Genomic DNA, 16930 nt, shown 5'->3' with positions numbered 1-16930 from the left:
GAGCAGAAGCTTAAAACACTGGCCGACCTCCGCCAGACACGTGGTCTTGCATTCCAGTTCCTGGAATTCCTGGAATAAAAGCTTTCCACCTGCATTCATCACTTAAACTCACCAGCTCTGACTGAAGCTAAAATCTGAAACTCTTGAGTTCCCTGATTAGGAGAAGGAGACAAGAAGTGCTCAATCAGTTAACAACACCTGCACTGCAAAACCAGCTAAAGACTGCTCGCACTCCTTAGTGTATGTTGGAATTATTAAATTGACTTCCAGGTGGCTGTTGCTGACGAAGTCTTTTAAAAAGACTTCCAGCCTTGGAAGTTAACATTTATTGTTTAACAGCACTAATCCCATTCGTGGAGGCTCCACCCTGTGACTTAATCAACTCCCAAAGGCCCCACCTGCTAATACCATCAGCACTGGGAGTTAGGATTTCAACACAGGAATTCTGAGAGGGCTACACTCTCAGTTAGCAGCACCCCAGCACTGTTGAGTGAATGGGCGACTTCTTGTCATGCTAATTGTGTCCAGGAGACACAGGCTCCCGCTGAAGTCAGCTGGGTGTAGGACACCCAGCGGGTGACAGCGCCATGGTCAATGGCTTTCTTGTTTGGCTGTGTCTCATGTTCCATACTTTGGTCATTCATGACCCTATCTCCATCTCAGGTTTTTTTTTTTTAAGTTTAAAATTTATTTTTAGAGAGAGGGGAAGGGTGGGAGAAAGAGAGGAAGAAAAACATCAATGTGTGGCTGCCTCTCACGTACCCCTTACTGGGGACCTGGCCTGAAACCCAGGCATGTGCCCTGAGTGGGAATTGAACTGGTGACCCATTGTTTCGCAGGCTGGTGCTCATCTACAGAGCTACACCCACTAGGGCCCCGTCTCAGTTTTTCCATATCTACTTCATTGCTTGTCTTACTGTCATGGTTTGAACTGTGCCCCTCGAAATGTATGTCCACTTGGAGCCTCAGAATAGTCCTGGGGTGTCTCCTGACACCGACTCTGTGGGTTTTCCCCATCATGCCACCTAGTTCTCTGCCAGCAGGTATGTGTGTCCAACAGTCAGTTTGGTTCTGATATTATCTACCTGGAGTTAGCATCACAAAGTAAAAGGCTCAGCCCCACCCCCACTTTATTTATTTTTTTTAAAGATTTTATTTATTTTTAGAGGGAGTGTAAGAAAGGGAGAAAGAGGGAAACATCAATCAGTTGCCTCTCATCCACCCCCCCAACCGGGGACACCCAGGCATGTGCCCTGACAGGGAATCAAACCAGCAACCTTCCAGCTCATAGGCCGGTGCTCAATCCACTGAACCAAGCCAGCTAGAGCGCCAGCCCCACTGTAGACACCGGTCCCAAGTGCTGGGCCACCTGTAGTTCTGACCCACCAGCTATAAATTCAGGGTTCCCAGGACTCCCCCCTCCCTCAGGCTTAATAATTTTCTAGACAGGCTCACAAACCTCAGGACGGTACTTTGATGTTACTGGTTTGTTATAAAGAGTACAAATGAACCACAAGAGAAAAGGGTGCATGGGGCAAGGGCTGGAGAGGCCCTGAGAACAAGAGCTTCTGTCCCCACAAAGTTGGGACATCCTAGCTTCCCGTTGTAGTACCTGGATGTGTTTGCCAGCGTGGTCTTTCTGGAGATGAGCCCCCATCCTAAAGCTACCCAGAGAACCCCACCCTGAGTCACCTTATTGGCATAAACTCAGGTGCAATCGCTAGAGCTTCTTTATGCCCTGGCAGGGTAGTTCAGTGGGTTAGAGCATCATCCCCAATGTGCCAAGGTTGCAGTTAGATCCCTGGTCAGGGCACATGCAAGAATCAACCAATGAATACATGAGTGAGTGGAACAGCCCTGTCTGGTGTGGCTCAGTGGGTTGAATGCCAGCCTGCGAACTGAAAGCTTCCCTGTCAGGGCACATGCCTGGGTTGGGGGCCGGGTCCCCAGTAGGGGGCGTGCGAGAGGCAAGCAATTGGTTTCTTCTGCACATGGATGTTTCTCACCTTGTCTTTCTGCCTCAAATAGATAAATAATCTATCTATCTTTCCCCTCTGCCTGAAAATAGATAAATAATAAACAAGTGGAACAACAAACCAATGTCTCTCTCTCAAAATCAATAAAGTAAATAAATCAAGGGACTCTTTACGAAAAACGAAAGACACACCTATGACTCAGGGAATCCCAAGGGTTATGAGTTCCATGCCAGGAACTGAAGACAAAGACCAAATATATCTCTTAATTGGGACCTTATTTGAAAGCAGGGGCTTTGCAGATGTCATTGAGGTAAGGATGGACACGAAATCAGCCTGGGCTGATGGGTCCCACGAGTCTTCTCGAAAAGCGGAGGACGACACACAGAGACACCGGAAACAGGGCTGGGTGAGGACAAGGGCCCAGACTGAGGCCAGGCGGTCTCGCTAGCGGAGGACACCGCGGGTGCCAGCTGTCACCAGAAGCTGGAAGAAAGACAGGGGTGGAGGGAGCGCATTCTCCTTCAGAGCCTGCATTGCGGCTCCGAAACCCTGCTGACACCTCGATTGATCTGACGTCTGTCTTCCCGAACTGTGAGAGAATGAATTTCTGCTGTTTGAAGCCAGTGGCGATCTGTGGCGATCTGTGATGACGGCCCCGGGAGACCAATATTACTACGACTTCATTAATTTTGTACAAGTTTTTATTTAACTTAAATGTTTTATCACGGTAAGCACTGGTCACTGTAAGGTACTGGCTTTGCAGTGCTGGTGAGGATTTTTCAAAGGACGGCGACAAACAGCCTCTGGCCTGAGTGTCCGGTCCCCATACTCCCCCTACTGGTTGTTTCTCTAAAGTCAGGCCTTCACTGCAGCGCGGCCAGTCGTCCTGAGGGGGTTGGGCAGCTCTGGTGCTGGCGCAGGGACCTGCCTCTCCCAGGAACCCTGGGGTGGCACCCTCACCCACCATGACCCCGAGTCTTCTGATGGTAGCTGATGGGAATCAGGATGTGCACCCGAAATATTTGATTATTTTGAGCTGAAAGAAATTGTGAATCAACAGATGCAGGGAGCTCTCTGCCCTTCTCCTTTCTGCCTGAAATCAGGGAATGCATTTCCCTTTCAGAAGGTGACACGAGTTTCCCTTTGTGAAGGTGTCCCTGCCTGCTGTCCTAGGAAGAGGAGGGTGAATCTCCTCATGGGAGACGGAGACCCGGCACCGAGAGGACAGACCTTACTGTGACACCTCGGCATTCCTCTAGTTTTTCCGTTTATTTCCCAGTCATTTTCCCCACAACTTATAGCCCCTCGAAGCCCAAGTCGCCTTTGTTAAAATGATATATAAGTCCCTGAGTCAAATTGCTTCCTTGAATTTCATTTATTTTCTGTGACTTCCTTTTCTGTAAGTATTAATAAAAATCGTGTGCCTTTTCTCCGGTTGGCCCATTATTTGTTAGTTTAATTCACCAGCCTCAGCCACGGAGCCTAAGAGGGCAGGGGAAAGCTCTCGCCTTCCTGACACAGCAGAGGTCCTGTTTCACAGACAGGACATTGCGACTCAGAGAAGCAGTGACTGGAGGCTGCGGGCTGCAGGCAAGGGGCGGCCGTTCCTTGGAGCCCCGAGGACACGCCTGAAGCGGAGCCTGGGTCTCCTGGACCTTTGCACAGCACCCCTGGCCCTCAGAGCCTAGTTCCCGGCCCTTTCTTTAGGCTTCCAGGTGATGTGGCTCAGGCCAGGGACTGAGGAGACGTGAAAGTCAAGTCCCCCTTGGCCTTTTCATTCCCTGGCTCTCCTCCCCTGTGTCTAATGGGCAACTTACACTCCCGCCAGCCTGAAGGCGTGGGCTGTGTGGGCCCGGGGTCCAGCCTCCTGGTGTTCGGCTGCAGGCTTGGCCTCTGGGTTCCCGGCTTTGTGGGGCTCGGGGAGTGGACCTTGTTCCCTGGCAGACAAATGGCTGCAGCTTCCCTGACTCTGGAGAGAATTGCAGGCCCCTCCCCGCTCTCCCCAACAGCCCAGCACCTCGAGGGGGACCTGTGACAGACTGGGACGAGCCTCCCCTTGAGCAGGCAGCTGCCCGGGAAGTCTGTGGGGGATGATTAGTGAATTTGTGTGGTTAGGAAGTAAAAACCCTCCCTTGAAGGTAACCAGTAACGGGGTGGGGTGTGGGGGCAACCCTCTCTAGTTTCTTCCTGGACAGCTGGCAAGGACCTGGTTAAGCATCTCTGTCCCTGACTTTCCTGGGCCTGCTAAGACACCCAGAATCCCTGGCGCTCTGGCCACCAGGCCTCGAGGGGCGGAGCTTGTCTGCCTCTTCTCTGCCGGTGGCACAGCCCCCACTCACTGCAAAGAGCTTGAGGCTGGAGAGTTCCAGTCTTTCATTCTCAGCTACTCTCAAAGGGCCTCCTTACATGGTCCCCCCCCAAAACCCTGGGGGACACTGCAGCGGGGTAATGACCACTCCAGTCTGTAAGCCCTTCGATTCAGCTATTTTTATTTTTTTTTAAATTTTTGAATGTCATGCAATAATTCACAGTCCCAAGCCCACAGTTTTCAAACAAGGTAGGAAAAAGGCAAAAAGAAGCAAAGGAAATCGGTGGTGGTGTTCTTTTTTTGTTTGTTTTTTCTTTTGTTATTTCGAGCAGGACCAAATGTCAGGAAAAATGCTTCTTTTCTCAACCATTAATTTTTTTGTCCTTTTTAAAATTGTTTATTTTTAAATCGATTTCTGCAGGCAGTAATAGTAGGGTTTGGGATAACCAGCAAGCACTCCTGTGTGTGTCTGAGAACGGGCGCGAGGCGTGAGCGCGTCTGGTGGAGGCCGGTGTGGGACGCTGGGCTGCGCTCTCTCCGCCACACACTGGCCACCAGCTCGCGTTCGCCAGGGGAAGGAAAGATTCAATTGAGATGATAAAACTCATCAATAGAAGCGATTTTTTTCTCCCCGTTTTTCTTTTAAAAATGTTTTTTTTTTTTTTTAAATTTCCATTTTCCCCACGGTTCTCCAAAAATGGCTGAGTGAATTCGAATCCCTTGGCTGTGTGGTTTGTCTGTCCCCACGGCCCCCGCCGTTGGGGGGCCGGGGCTGGGTGGGGGGCGCCGAGGGTTTCCGTGGGACACCCTGGTGTGTCCTGGCCCTGGGGACTCCCTCCAGAGTCCAGGGGCGTCCGGCAGGTCCTCTCCCCGGCTTCCCCCGTGTGCTGGGCAGGTGGCAGCGAGGTGGCCTCGCGGCCGGGCCGCGGCTCCTCCCCGTGGGACGTGTGCGTGGGGTGCGCGGGCGGGGGGGCCGGGCGGGCGCGGGTGCCACCTCGCCCGGGCTTAGCACCAGTCGTCGTCGTCGGTCTCGCTGTAGGCTTCGTGCAGGCCTTTCCGGGGGCCCGGCCCGCGGGGCCTGGCCAGTCCGTGGGCCGGGTAGTAGCCGTTGGGGAGTCGCCGGCCGTGCCGAGGAGGCGACGCGCAGGCAGGGCCCGCGGCCCGAGGAGTCCTGGGCGAGCACGTGTGTCGCGCGGGGGGCGGTGCGTCGTAGGGCGCATGGTCCCCGACCCCGCCGGGGCCGTCGGCCTCGTCGTAGTCGGAGCCCCGGTAGTAACCGCGGTGGCGGGGGCCCGGGGACCACTCGGAGGCGTGCGCGACAGACGTTGGCCACCGCGTCCCGCCTTGGCGACAGGCCCTGGGGGACTCGCTCCGGGCCGGGCCCCGACGCTCCATCGCCGGTGAGCGGCTGCTGCTGTGTCCCCCCTGCGGCCGCTCCGCTGCCAGAGGCTCGGCTGCGGCGCCCGGGTACCTCCGCGGGCCGCTGGGGGCCGTCCGGCCAGGCCGCGCCACCTGCTGCTGCGGGGGCCCCGAGCCTCCGGGCTTGCGGATCACAGGGGAATAGGACACGTGTGGCCGGGGAGTGGAGGGGGTCTGGGGGAGCTGGCGGCGGCCCCGCCGCGGAGTGCTGGTACCAGATGTTGAGGGGGCTGGGCTTCCACTTACGGAACTACTGCCCTACACGAAAATTGAAACAAAGGAAATCAAAAAAAAAGATACAACAAAATCAACCAGAAGGAGACAGGAGGAGACACGGGGCGGGGGGGGGGGCAAAGGAAAACCAAAGGAGGGCAGGAGTGGGGCCAGGAGGGGGAGGAGGGGGTGGGGGACACAGGACATTTGAATGGAAAAAAAGAAAAAAAAGCAACAGCCACAGGGAGGAAGAGGAGGGGGAACAGAAGGAGAAGGGGGGAGGGGAGGAGGGAGAGAGACAAGGAGGGCAGGGGAAGTAAAAAACCAACAGAACAAAGTGAAAAGAGAAATGAGAAATGGAGTTTTGTAAGTTTCGGGGTTAAAATAGCAGAAGTTTCAAAAATTACTCACAGGCGTCCAGAGGACAGAAATCATAATTGGAACAAAAACGGAAGCCGGGTTAAAGGAAAGCAAAAGGCAGCAGGGAGCCAGGGCTGCAATGAGCCGTAAGGGTCGGGCCGAACTCAGACGTGATCCACAACCAAAGAGGAAGCAGCGGCAGGCAGGAGCGGGTGGCAGGCGGGCAGGGGGCTGGGGGGCGGGCGGAGCGGCAGGAGGCAGTGTCCATCCTGGCCTAGGTCGCCCCTTGGCTTGGGAAGGGACCCAGTGGTAGGCAGGGTCAGAGATTACAGTGGGGAGCGAGGACCCTGCCCAGAGTGGCTGTGGGGTGTGGGCCCCCCCTCCTGGTTCTCCATGGCTTGGTCTGGGGGCAACCCCTGCCACACCCACCTGCCGGTGTGCCATGTGCTCGGGGCCCTCGCTGGGCGAGCGGGACCATCGCTGGTCCCGGGCCCGGGCCCGGTGTTCGGGCCGCTCTTGGGCATAGCGCTCCTTGTCAGGGGGCGGGTGGTGGTGGTGGTGGTGGTGGTGGTGGTGCTGCCGGTGCTTCCGGTCCTTGGGTCGGCCCCGCTCCTGGTCACGCTCCTTCGATGGCAGGTCCCCAGACTGGGTGGTCATGCTCAGGTCTGTCCCCAAGCCTAGGCCGGAAGAGGGTCGCACAGACAGGAGGCCGTGAGGTGGGGCTGGACATGCACACGGGAGGCCACCGAGGGGGCCCCAGAGAGCAGCGCCTTCCTCTGGACCAAGGGGGACCCAGTGGGTGCCGGGAGTCCGGTCTCCAGGCCCCCTTGGCCCAGCTTGGTTCCGTCCAGGCCTCCTCTTGTAGCAGGTCTACCACCTCTGCCTTCTCTCCCCTCCCCTGTCCCCTGGTTCCCCTGGTTCCTGGACCGTGTCAGGTGACGCACCTGTGTCCACGTCCGTGTAGCGGCCCAGGGAGCGCTCGGAGGCTCGGTGGCCACGGTCACGGCGCCGCTGGTGGTGCCGCTGGTTTTCTTCAGGGGGCACCCTCTCCAAGGAGTAGTCGTCCAGGCGCCTGGCCTTGGGGCCCAGCACAGAGGCCGAGCGCTTCATAGGGCTTGTGTCTGAGATGGTCTGGGGAGGACAGGTCGGCGGGCTGGAGTCAGCGGCTGGTACCAAGGGGACCTGGTCTGTCTGGCCCCATCAGCCGTCAGAGGTGAGCTATGACCACCCAGGGGTCAGGGGGCTTGGCTCCTGATGAGCCAGGGCCCCGGGGATGCCTGCGTCCCCTCCCAGGCCCATCCTGGTTTCTGGCCAGGAGGCTCTCTCTGTTTGATCCACCGCCACCGCTTTTCAGGACCATCCCCAGGGGCACCTCCAGGCCTCGGTGTCCAGCCATGGACACGCAGCCTGGCTGGAGAAAGCAGCTTTGCTCAATCCCGAGTGCAAACATGGGAGGCCGGGTGCTGGGCGGTACGCCCTGCCCACACCCCTGCCTGTTCTCCTGGAGGGTGAGAAGCCTGTCTCTTGGGCTGTCAGGCCTACAGGCTCGGGGACCAGGCACCAGCACCCCTGCTCACTGTCCTCCTTGGCGGGGGGGGGGGGTCTGAGCTTTCCTGCCCGTTTGAGGGGCTACCCTGGCACTCGAGGTCCCGGGTGACCTTCCTTCTCATCCTTGGCCTGCAGCCCAGGAACCTGTGAGCGCTGCACCCCCCGGGGTCAAGCCCTGGAGAGAGAGGCCTGTGGTGGTTCTCTGCGGCTGGGAGAGGAGAGGACAGGGTGGACATGCCCTAGGGCTCAGTCCAGCTGAGTGCTGGGTGGCACTGCCCTAGGCGGGGGTTTTGAGGGACACAGGGCTGTACCAGAGGGTCAGGGATGGTCAGGGAAATGAGAAAGAGCAGGCTGCCCCCAGGTGTGTCTGGGGGAGCAGGTCAGGATTCTTGAAACAACGGACTCCTGGCTTGGGCTCTGAACAGAAGGGGTGGAGCAGGGGGAGGAAGGGGGGTGAGATAGGTGGAGCAGGGCCACCCCCAGGGCACATGTGGGGCACACAGATAACAGAATGCGTGAGGATAGGGCTCCACAGGGTGGGGGGTTGTCTGCAAAGAAAGGGTGGGATCTGGGAGGGCAGAGATGACAGACTCCCTCGAGGGGGGGTGGGCGGGAAGAGGGGGCCGGAGCCCAGCTGGGTGGCAGGAGGGCGGTACATACACTGAGGTTATTCCCACGTGGCCGGCCCCTTCTCCTCTGTCACAGCCCCACGGGATGGTGCACACAGAAAAAACAGAAAGAAGAAAATAAATATAAAAGCCAAGAGAGGGAGAGAGAGGTGGTGCATGAACCTGAGGAGTGAGGGGGGATGGAAGGAGGAAAAGAGGTTAAAGTCCCTGGTAAGTGGGTGACCTCTGGCCGGGCTGGAGGTCCTTCCAGGGGCACAGAGGAGACAAACAGGAGACACCATAGACAGACAGATGGCAGAGGCACGAGACGGACAGATGGGACGGTGTGGCCTCAGGCCTCTGGCCCCGGGCTCTGCCTCAGGCGGTGCCTCCAGCCCTGGCTCTGGCTGACACTCAAAGCTGAGGGGCGGGGGCAACTCGGAGGGGTGGCCGTCAGCTGGGTTTGTCCCAACCCTCTTCTGGGGCCCAGCAGCTAAGTCCTGGGGGGCACAGGCTGGCAGGATGGGGCTGGGCAGCCACATGCAGGCTGGGTGCTTCTCGCCCGAGGCCTCAGCAGCCAGAGGCCCGGCCCCTAGGTGACCCTGGCCCAGCCAGACAGCGCAGCCTCCCACCCCGTGCAGACGACCCAGCGCAGCACTAGGGCAGCCTTCCACAGTCAGACATGCTGCCCCACCCAGGCGGGCGGCCAGCCATGCTTCCGGCTTCAGTCCCCGTGGGCCTGGAGCAGTGGAATCCGAGTACCCTCCCCGGTTCCCAGGGCCCTGCAGCTGGGAAAAGCAGCCACACACAGACACACACCCGGCACACACCCCTGCCCCTCACCTTCCCCAGCAGCCCCCACAGAAACCAGACAGGACAAACCCCAGCTGTTCCAGGCCCGTCCCAGGCCTGCCTCAGACTCTGCCACCAGGTCCTAGGACCTGCCGGGACCCTGGGAGCAGATGCACCCGTGCATGTGTGTGCACGTGTATGAGTGCCTGTGTGCACATATGTGCTTGTGCTCTTGATTGCAGTCTCATAAGTCACCTTTACACACCCATGTGTCCTCCATGTTGTCCGGCGTCAGCACCCCCAAACAGGGCAGAGCCAAACCGTTCGGCAGTGGCTACTGCATCCTGTCCCAGGGGAGCCCCTTTCTCTCTGCCCTTCATCGGAGGAGATCAGATGACCAGACCCCCAGATGCCCCCGCTGTAGCCAGGCAGGGCCTGCTTGCTGCTGCCGAGGGCACAAGAGACCCCAGCCTGACCAGGGGCTGCAGAAGGAAGGAGACTCCCTGGGCTCAGGGAGGCAGGTCCACTTCGGGGCGGTGGGTAAAAGCCCTCACCTGGTTCTCTGCAGGGAGGCGGGGCATGGAGGCAGCTCGGGCCTGGCCTTCCATGGGGAGGTAGTGCTCACTGTCCGAGTAGCCATCTCGGCCCATCTCTCGCATCTCCACAGACTGCAGGGCAGATGGCAAGGCTGGGTGAGCCCCGGGGCTGGATCCATGGGCCCCAGGGGCAGCCTGATGTGCACGGAGCCCCAGCCCCCACCCTCCTGTACCGCTGGGTGGGGGCAGTGGGAGGACAGAGGCACCTGAGAGTTGGGCTGGCTGCTGGGCATGTCAGTTGGCGGCCCCCGCTCCGGGCTCCAGGTGCCCGTCTTCTGGAACATCTCCTGGGCTCGCTGCGTCACCCAGGAAGGGCTCTCTTTGATGCCACCTTCGTGAGCCATCCTGCATGTGACACACAGGCCAGGGTAGCAGTGGGCCCTCCAGAGGCCTCTGTGTCTGGGATTGGTACCCCCTGACCTTCCCGACCCCAACTCCGAGCCAGAGTGACACTCACAGGCCTCCTCCTGGGTCCAGCTGGGTGGAGGGCAGGGCGTTCTGGCCCGGCACCCCCTCCTGTGTTGGTGACGGGGGCTCCATGCGCTGGAACATGAGAGGTGTTCGGTTCTGGGGGGCAGAGAGCAGTATGTGTGTACGTGGGGGGGGTGAGTAGGGACATGTGGGGGAGACTGTAGGGGACACATACTCAGGTCTCAGCCATTTGTCAGCCCACTAGCCCCTTTCTTCCAAATTTACCCAGAACTGGATCACTTCTCATGCCTGCGTGGCCCCCTCCAAGGTCCGGCCCCCTAATGCCCCACCTGAACCAATGCTCTCAGCTCCAGCCCTTACTCCCCATGGCCGCCAGAGGGCAAGAACCAAGCCCTGTACCAAGTCACCTCACTCCTCTAGTGAGCAGCCCCCTTACTCAGAGCAAAAGTCAGAGTTCTCCCCGTGGGCCGCATAATCAATGTGTCTCCTCCCACGGACCCTGTTGCTTGTTCTGTTCTGCCATGTGACCTTGCTGTTACCCAAACTCAAACTCGCAGTTCTGCCTCAGGGCTGTTCCCTCTGCCCAGAGTGTTCTTCCCTGAGGTACCTTCTCAGCTCATGCTCTTTCGTCTTCCTTCAAATCTCTGCTCAGAAGTCACCTCCTCAGGGAGGCGTCCCCCGACTACCCTTTCCAGGTCACGCCCCTGTCCCCAGGCAGTCTTTCTCCTGTGCTGATTGTGTGCTGCTGAGCTCTATCATTCAGTCACTTGTCACTATTGGCGTTTCTCAACTGGGCTTCTGGTCTGTTCTGCTCACAGCTGCACCCCAGGGCTGAGAACAGCACCCGACACACAGAGGACACCCCAGAAATGTCGGCGGAGCAGAGGAATTAATACAGGTTACATCTGATCTCTTCAGCACAGCCTTACTTTTCAATGACCTGCCCTGGGACCTGGCCACACCCCCCTGTTCTGGATGGTTCTCTCATGGTGACAAGGCTGCTATGGTCTCCCAGCCTGGGCGACCGCAGAGGGAAGAACATTGGAGAGCGCCGTCGAGGCCTGGGCCGTACCTGCTCCTCACGCATGGCCTGCAGCTTCTTGGCTTTGCTCTGCCGGTAGTACTCCATGATCATCATGGCCGCGTAGATCTTCCCCACCGTCAGGTCCGTGGCTGGGGGCACAGAGTGAGCTCACTGTGGACGGGGGCCCCTGTCTGCACCAGTCTCCCAACCCTGTGCCTCCTCTTTCTCTCCCACTCTGTCCTGGCAGACTGAGGCCTGGGGCTAGGCCAGTCTGGGCTCTTACACTTATGAGGGGTGACCAGCAGGTCCAGCGTTTTCTGGGACAGGTTGGGCCAGATGGCCATCATCTCTTTCCGTAGCTCGGCGTCCATCTGCTGTTTGTCGGCCCCTCCTGCAATGTGGGCACAGGGAGCCCCTGAGTGCCGGCCTGAGCACCCGCCAGCTTCTAGGGCAGCCACCAAGCCAGCAGCTCCTGTCCACCCAGTGCCCCGAGGGGCTGGCCCAGAGGAAGATTGACCATAGGGGCTCTGGTCCTCATCGGGGACAGGGCTGTGGAGCAGGTGTGTGGGGACAGTCCACATCGAGAGGGGCTGGATGGTCCAAGTCAAAACCTGACTGCCATCTGTGCAACTTAGGTGTTAGTCTCCTGCTCTGTGCCTCAGTCTCTCCGCCTGAGAAACGGGGATAAGGGCAATGGTACCTGCCTCACTGACTTGTCTGATGATTATATTAGTTAATGAGTGTCCAGCCTCAGGACAGCGTCTGTGGTAGAGCCAACCGTTGCCACGGCAGCCCATCGGCCTGGGGAACAGTTCTGACACAGAGGGTTTCCCCTCAACCAATTCTCCTCTTACCACTGATATGACCTTTGGCCATTGCCGATCCCTGGTCCCTCACCCCTGTCATGGTGGTCATTTTGCCAGTGATTCCTGGTCCCACTGATTTCTGCCTAAGTACACGGTATCATGACACACACTGACCCAGTCGGTGGGTGGGCCCATGTGATGAGTTCTTGCCAATGGGGCATGAGAAGAGCGAAGTGTCACTTTGATGGCCAGTGAATGACCGTCCTGGGTTCTCTTTCACTGTCATGATGGTTGGTGACATTAGGTACAGTGGCTCTCTCAGGCCTGGCCCTTAAGTGACTGAGGAATAGAGTCCCTTTGCCAACCCAGGAAGGACACATTAATGGGAGTGGGAATTAAGCCTTCATTGGTGTGAGGCTATGGCGCTATTTGTTACGGCAGCACATTCTCGTCTGTCCTGAGCAGCTGCTCTGCCCAGGCAGCCCCGACGTCCCGTCTTGGCCTCTCCTCTCTGAGCTTTCCCCACATCTTTCCCCAGGTCCAGCCTGGAGCTACCTCTGACAGCTCCGCCCAGCTTCTTCTCAGCAGATGTGGGTCAAAGCACAGAAATCTGCCAGGCATTCTGCAGAACTTTCATTTATTTTTGCCCACCAGCGATGGATTAGAGACAGGTGCCTTTATTTTGTGAAAAATCCTCCTAAAGGGCCTTTTTGCAGGTTAAGCTCAGAGGACATTGGGGCAACCGGAAGTAGAACTGCCTGGACCAGCGCAGTTGCCTCTGCCTGGGTCTGCTGTCCCTCCTACAGCCACCAGAGGGCACCTCTGAGCACCTGAGTCAGTTGGGTGGCTCTTCTGCTCAGAGCGTGCCTCTGTCTCTGCCTTGTGCAGGGTGATCGCCCAAGTTCACAGGGTTCTGCACAACCTGCCCTCGTCTCCTCTACTTCCCCCTCACTCAGTTCCAACCACACTGACCTTCTCACTGCTCCTCACACATTCCAGGCAAGGTCTCCTTCAGGGCCTTTGCATGGGCTGTCTTCGGCCAGGATCATTCTTTCTACAAATATCCACATGGCTCCCTTCCTCCTTCAGTCCCTGCCCCCACCCTTTATCAGAGAAGCTTTCTAGCTCCCCCGCCCTACTTAAAATAGCCAGCCTCTCATCACCTTCCATGCCTTTCCCTGGCTTTCTTCTTCTCTGTACTTATCATGTTGCTGTTTCCCATCTCACCCACTAGAGGGCGTGTTCCAGGGTCTGGTCTTCCTTTTCACCACCTGATGCAGGGAACTGTGGTCACCAGGGGTGGTGCTGCAGGAGGTGGAGCTGATCTGTGGCCCTGCCACAGTTGGGAGGTCAAGACTATCGTGGGAGACCCTTGGGAAAATCCCCTGTATCTGAGCTCAGGACCCTCGGCACCAACCGATGACAGATTTTCTTTCTTCACAGGAAGCAGTTGGGAGTATGAGCTGTGTCTATTGTCCACTCTAGCTAATGAGTGTCCAGGGGGATCCTTCTCAGACAGAAAGGGAAAGAAGAGAATGTGATATTTCCTGTTAAAAGTCACTTTCTCTTTACAGCGTAGATGTTCCTGTTTCTAGTGCAAAAACAGAAGACACCTGCTGTTATGGACGGAACTGTGTCCCTCCAGAATTCCCGTTGAAGCCCTCAGCTGCGATGTGAATGTATTTGGAGCTGGGGGCCTTCAGGAGGTGGCTGAAGTTACAGGAGGGCAGACGGGGGTCTTTAATCCAGCACCACTAGTTCCTGAGAGGCAGTGACACCAGGGCTGTGTGTGCAGCAAGAAGGCGGTGGGCCGCCTGCAAGCCCTGGAGAGAGACCTCAGGGAAAACCAATCCTGGCAGCACCTTGAACCTGGACTTTGAGCTTCCAGAAATGTGAGAAAATAAATTCCTCTCGGTTAAGCCGCCCAGCCTCTGTTATTTTGTTACAGCCACCTGAGCTAATTCAGACTCCTGTTCTTGGCTTCTGACGTAGGTAGGGGATTCTGGGCAGGGTTCCTGGGCCTCAGTCAGCACTGCCGACACTTGAGGGCAGGTCTCCGATGGTGGGGCTGTCCTGTGCACTGGAGGATGTTGAGCAGCACCTCCTTTCCCAAGCGCTGACACCAAACCTGTCCCCATATGTTGCCAACTGTCCCCTGGAGAACCAAACCACCACTTTAGCTTCTTTCTGCTTCAATTCACCGGGAAGCCTGGCACTCAGGATTGTCACATGTGAACAAAAGGAGAACCTCAGAGGTTGCCTCGCTGGGGTTACGGGGTTCCCTCAAGGTAGAACCCCAAGTTTATTCCTCCTCTGGGTACATAATTGTCAATACCAGGGCTCCTTGGCACAGAGGGTCCCCCTGTGCACAGGCAACAGTAACCCATGGACTCTCAGTGTCCCAGAGTTTGTCACCCAAGGGTCCTCCCTTCTGCCATCTCATTCTGCAGGCTTTGGGGTGAAGAGCCCCTGTAGTGGGTCCTGTCCTGCACACTCTGGGACATTCGGCGACCTCAGCGTCCTGGCCTCTGTGCACCAGATGCCACTAGCACCAGGCCCCCTCAGCCGTGACAATCAAAAACATCTCCAGGCACTGCCCAGTGGCTGGGAACACGATGGCCACTGGTTGAGAAATGCTGGCTTAAGGTCTAGCCCCTGACCTTGCTCCCTAGCCCCTGGCCCTGCTATCTCTTTTCCCACAGTATTTTCCCACCTTTGAACGTGTTGCTCATTCGACTCAGGGTCTTTGTTGTTTGTCACCTGTTTCCCTGCAGCCCCTCGGGAGGTTCATCCCTCCTTCGCCGCCCTGCTTCACGTGCTGAGGACAGGGCGGGGCTCGCAGCAGACCTGCGATGCACGCGCTCACTCGACGAGCCTCTGCCAACATGGTTGCCCGGTTCAGGCAGACGGCAAAGTGCCGGAACACCCCTCTGTGGTTCAGGCAGGTCAAAGCCCCTCAAGCCCCATGATGCCCACCTAGAACCTTCAGGGCCGCTGAAGACCCCACCTCCAGAGCCTGGTCTTTGAGGGATTAGAGGACAAGACAGTGCCCTTCGGCTGCTCGGCCCTGTGGAGTCCAGGAGGAGAGTGTGGGCTGGCCCTGGGTGGGGTCTGTCAGGCCCTGGGTGGGGTCTGTCAGGCCCTGGGTGGGGTCTGTCTGGACTTGGCCCTTTCTATGGCAATGGCAAGAGGCGTGTCTTTCGAACCAGTGGCATGGCAGGGCTGAGGATGGGCACAGAGGGTGCCAGGCAGGCGTGAGGACGTCTGGCACTAGTTCAGGCACTCCCCACAGCTTCTGGTGTGCTGGCCCCCTCCCTCTGAAGATGCCCTCCAGTAGCCGACGCTGCCCAGCTCTCTGCCTACCTCCCCGCCCTCCCCCCCGTCAGTCCCCTCTGATGCTGGCGTGGCCCAAGTTGGGTCTGTGGTGCTCTTTCAGGTCACATGCATCTCCCTGGAGAGCCTGTCCAGGTCCCTGGCTTAAAATCTGTCAGCATCTGGTGTCTCCTGACTTTCATCTTCAGCCCAGCCTGAAGCCTCTTCACCTCGCCCCCTTCAGAACCTTCTTAGGGGCCGTGTACCCACTAAAAGTGTCAGCTGGAGTCCCCTGCTTATCCGTGTCACACGTGCCTCAGCCAACGCTGCCCTCGTGCCCTCCCTTTGCCCCTGACCTGCCCCTCTTGCCTCTTCCCTATCTCAGGCAGTGGCCCCAACCCCTGAGGGTGGCCTTGACTTCTCCCTCTCTCCTGCGCATGTCCAGTCCCTTGGTTATCTGGTTGGCTCGGCTCCCAGGAAATATTCAGAATCCGAACACTCCCCACACGCTCAGTCTGAGCCACCTTCCTGTGTTCACCTGGATTAGGATGGTGGCTTCCACTCTGGCCTCTTCCCTGAATGCTCCGTGGCACCCCCTTCACTCAGTCGGCAAGTCAGTTCCAATACAGCCCCAGGTGGCCTCCTACCTCAGACCTTTTGCACCTGCTGGCCCCTCTGCCTGGGGCACTTTCCCCCTAGGTATCCATGTGACTCTTCACCTCACCTCCTCCAGAGCCTCTGAGTGCAGGCCTCTTCTACTGGAATCGTAAGCTGCTATGTCCCCACGTTTAGAGAGGTGGCCGGTGCACTCAGTGTTTGCCGAGCAAGGGAGTGCATGAGCAAATGAAGGTCCGGACGGGGCAGTGGGGGCGACCCTCAGCTGGCCGCTGTCCAGCCCTCGGAGGCTGCCTGCACCCTGCCCTACCCCTCGGCTCCCACCCCGGCCCCTCTTACCCTTGGCAATCTTGATGTCCAGGGCTGTGCGGATCAGAGCCATGAGGGTAGAATTGAAGTGGACAGTGTTGTCATCGGCGACAGGCAGATCCATTCGCAGGAGCCTCTGCGGAAAACCAGAGGGGAGGGCAGTCATTCTCAAGCACCATTCCCGGTCCCCCGTGAGCCAGGCCCACCCCACCTGAGGAGCTCCAGGAAGAACTCTGCAAAGCAGCAGCTAAGGCGCCCCCACCCTCAGGTTACCCGTCCCAGTGTTTCATTTCCCCACGTCCCTCGGTGGCCCACAGGAAGGGCACCGAGGGCTCTCCCATGCAGGAAGCCCCTGCCCCTTCCTCTCCCGCATGCTAGACCCCAGAGTTGGCAATTCCAGGGTGGGCCCAGATCCTCGCCCTGCCCCAGAGTTCTCCTGGAAGGCTCCGTTCCGTTCTGACCCCACAGAAGCAGCGCACGGGCCGGATCAGAGCAGACATGCAAGAGCCAGGCAGAGGGTCCACAGCCGCGACCATCTGGGGGCCGCTGGCTCCCCGCCCCACCCCCCACCTGGCCCAGACCAGACCAGACAGGCACAGACCACATCACTTC

General features: G+C 58.1%; 1 protein-coding gene and 1 long non-coding RNA gene across 3 annotated transcripts in view; one reads left to right on the top strand and one right to left on the bottom strand.

The window, feature by feature from the left end:
• Positions 1–5289: 5289 nt before the first annotated feature.
• Positions 5290–16930, bottom strand: part of CACNA1A (calcium voltage-gated channel subunit alpha1 A) — a 200112-nt gene continuing 188471 nt past the window's right edge. For both annotated transcript variants that reach the window (XM_037145780.2, XM_037145779.2), the window contains exons 38-47: positions 16349–16454; positions 11560–11667; positions 11325–11425; positions 10278–10387; positions 10027–10165; positions 9779–9892; positions 8485–8520; positions 7221–7407; positions 6706–6953; positions 5290–5961 (exon numbers count right to left, since the gene is read on the bottom strand). In XM_037145780.2, coding sequence (XP_037001675.2) covers positions 5290–5961; positions 6706–6953; positions 7221–7407; positions 8485–8520; positions 9779–9892; positions 10027–10165; positions 10278–10387; positions 11325–11425; positions 11560–11667; positions 16349–16454 — 1821 coding nt within the window. The remainder of the gene's footprint in view (positions 5962–6705; positions 6954–7220; positions 7408–8484; positions 8521–9778; positions 9893–10026; positions 10166–10277; positions 10388–11324; positions 11426–11559; positions 11668–16348; positions 16455–16930) is intronic.
• Positions 5615–13987, top strand: LOC128627170 (uncharacterized). Its single transcript, XR_008391328.1, has 3 exons — positions 5615–5684; positions 11071–11417; positions 13657–13987. It is a non-coding gene; the product is annotated as an uncharacterized LOC128627170 (long non-coding RNA).

Source organism: Artibeus jamaicensis, unplaced genomic scaffold (assembly GCF_021234435.1).
Source record: "Artibeus jamaicensis isolate MK-2021 breed Jamaican fruit bat unplaced genomic scaffold, CSHL_Jam_final contig_3290, whole genome shotgun sequence".
Classification (NCBI taxonomy): domain Eukaryota; kingdom Metazoa; phylum Chordata; class Mammalia; order Chiroptera; family Phyllostomidae; genus Artibeus; species Artibeus jamaicensis.
The sequence above is the reverse complement of the archived record's forward strand: the minus strand, read 5'-3'. Positions and strand labels throughout refer to the sequence as shown.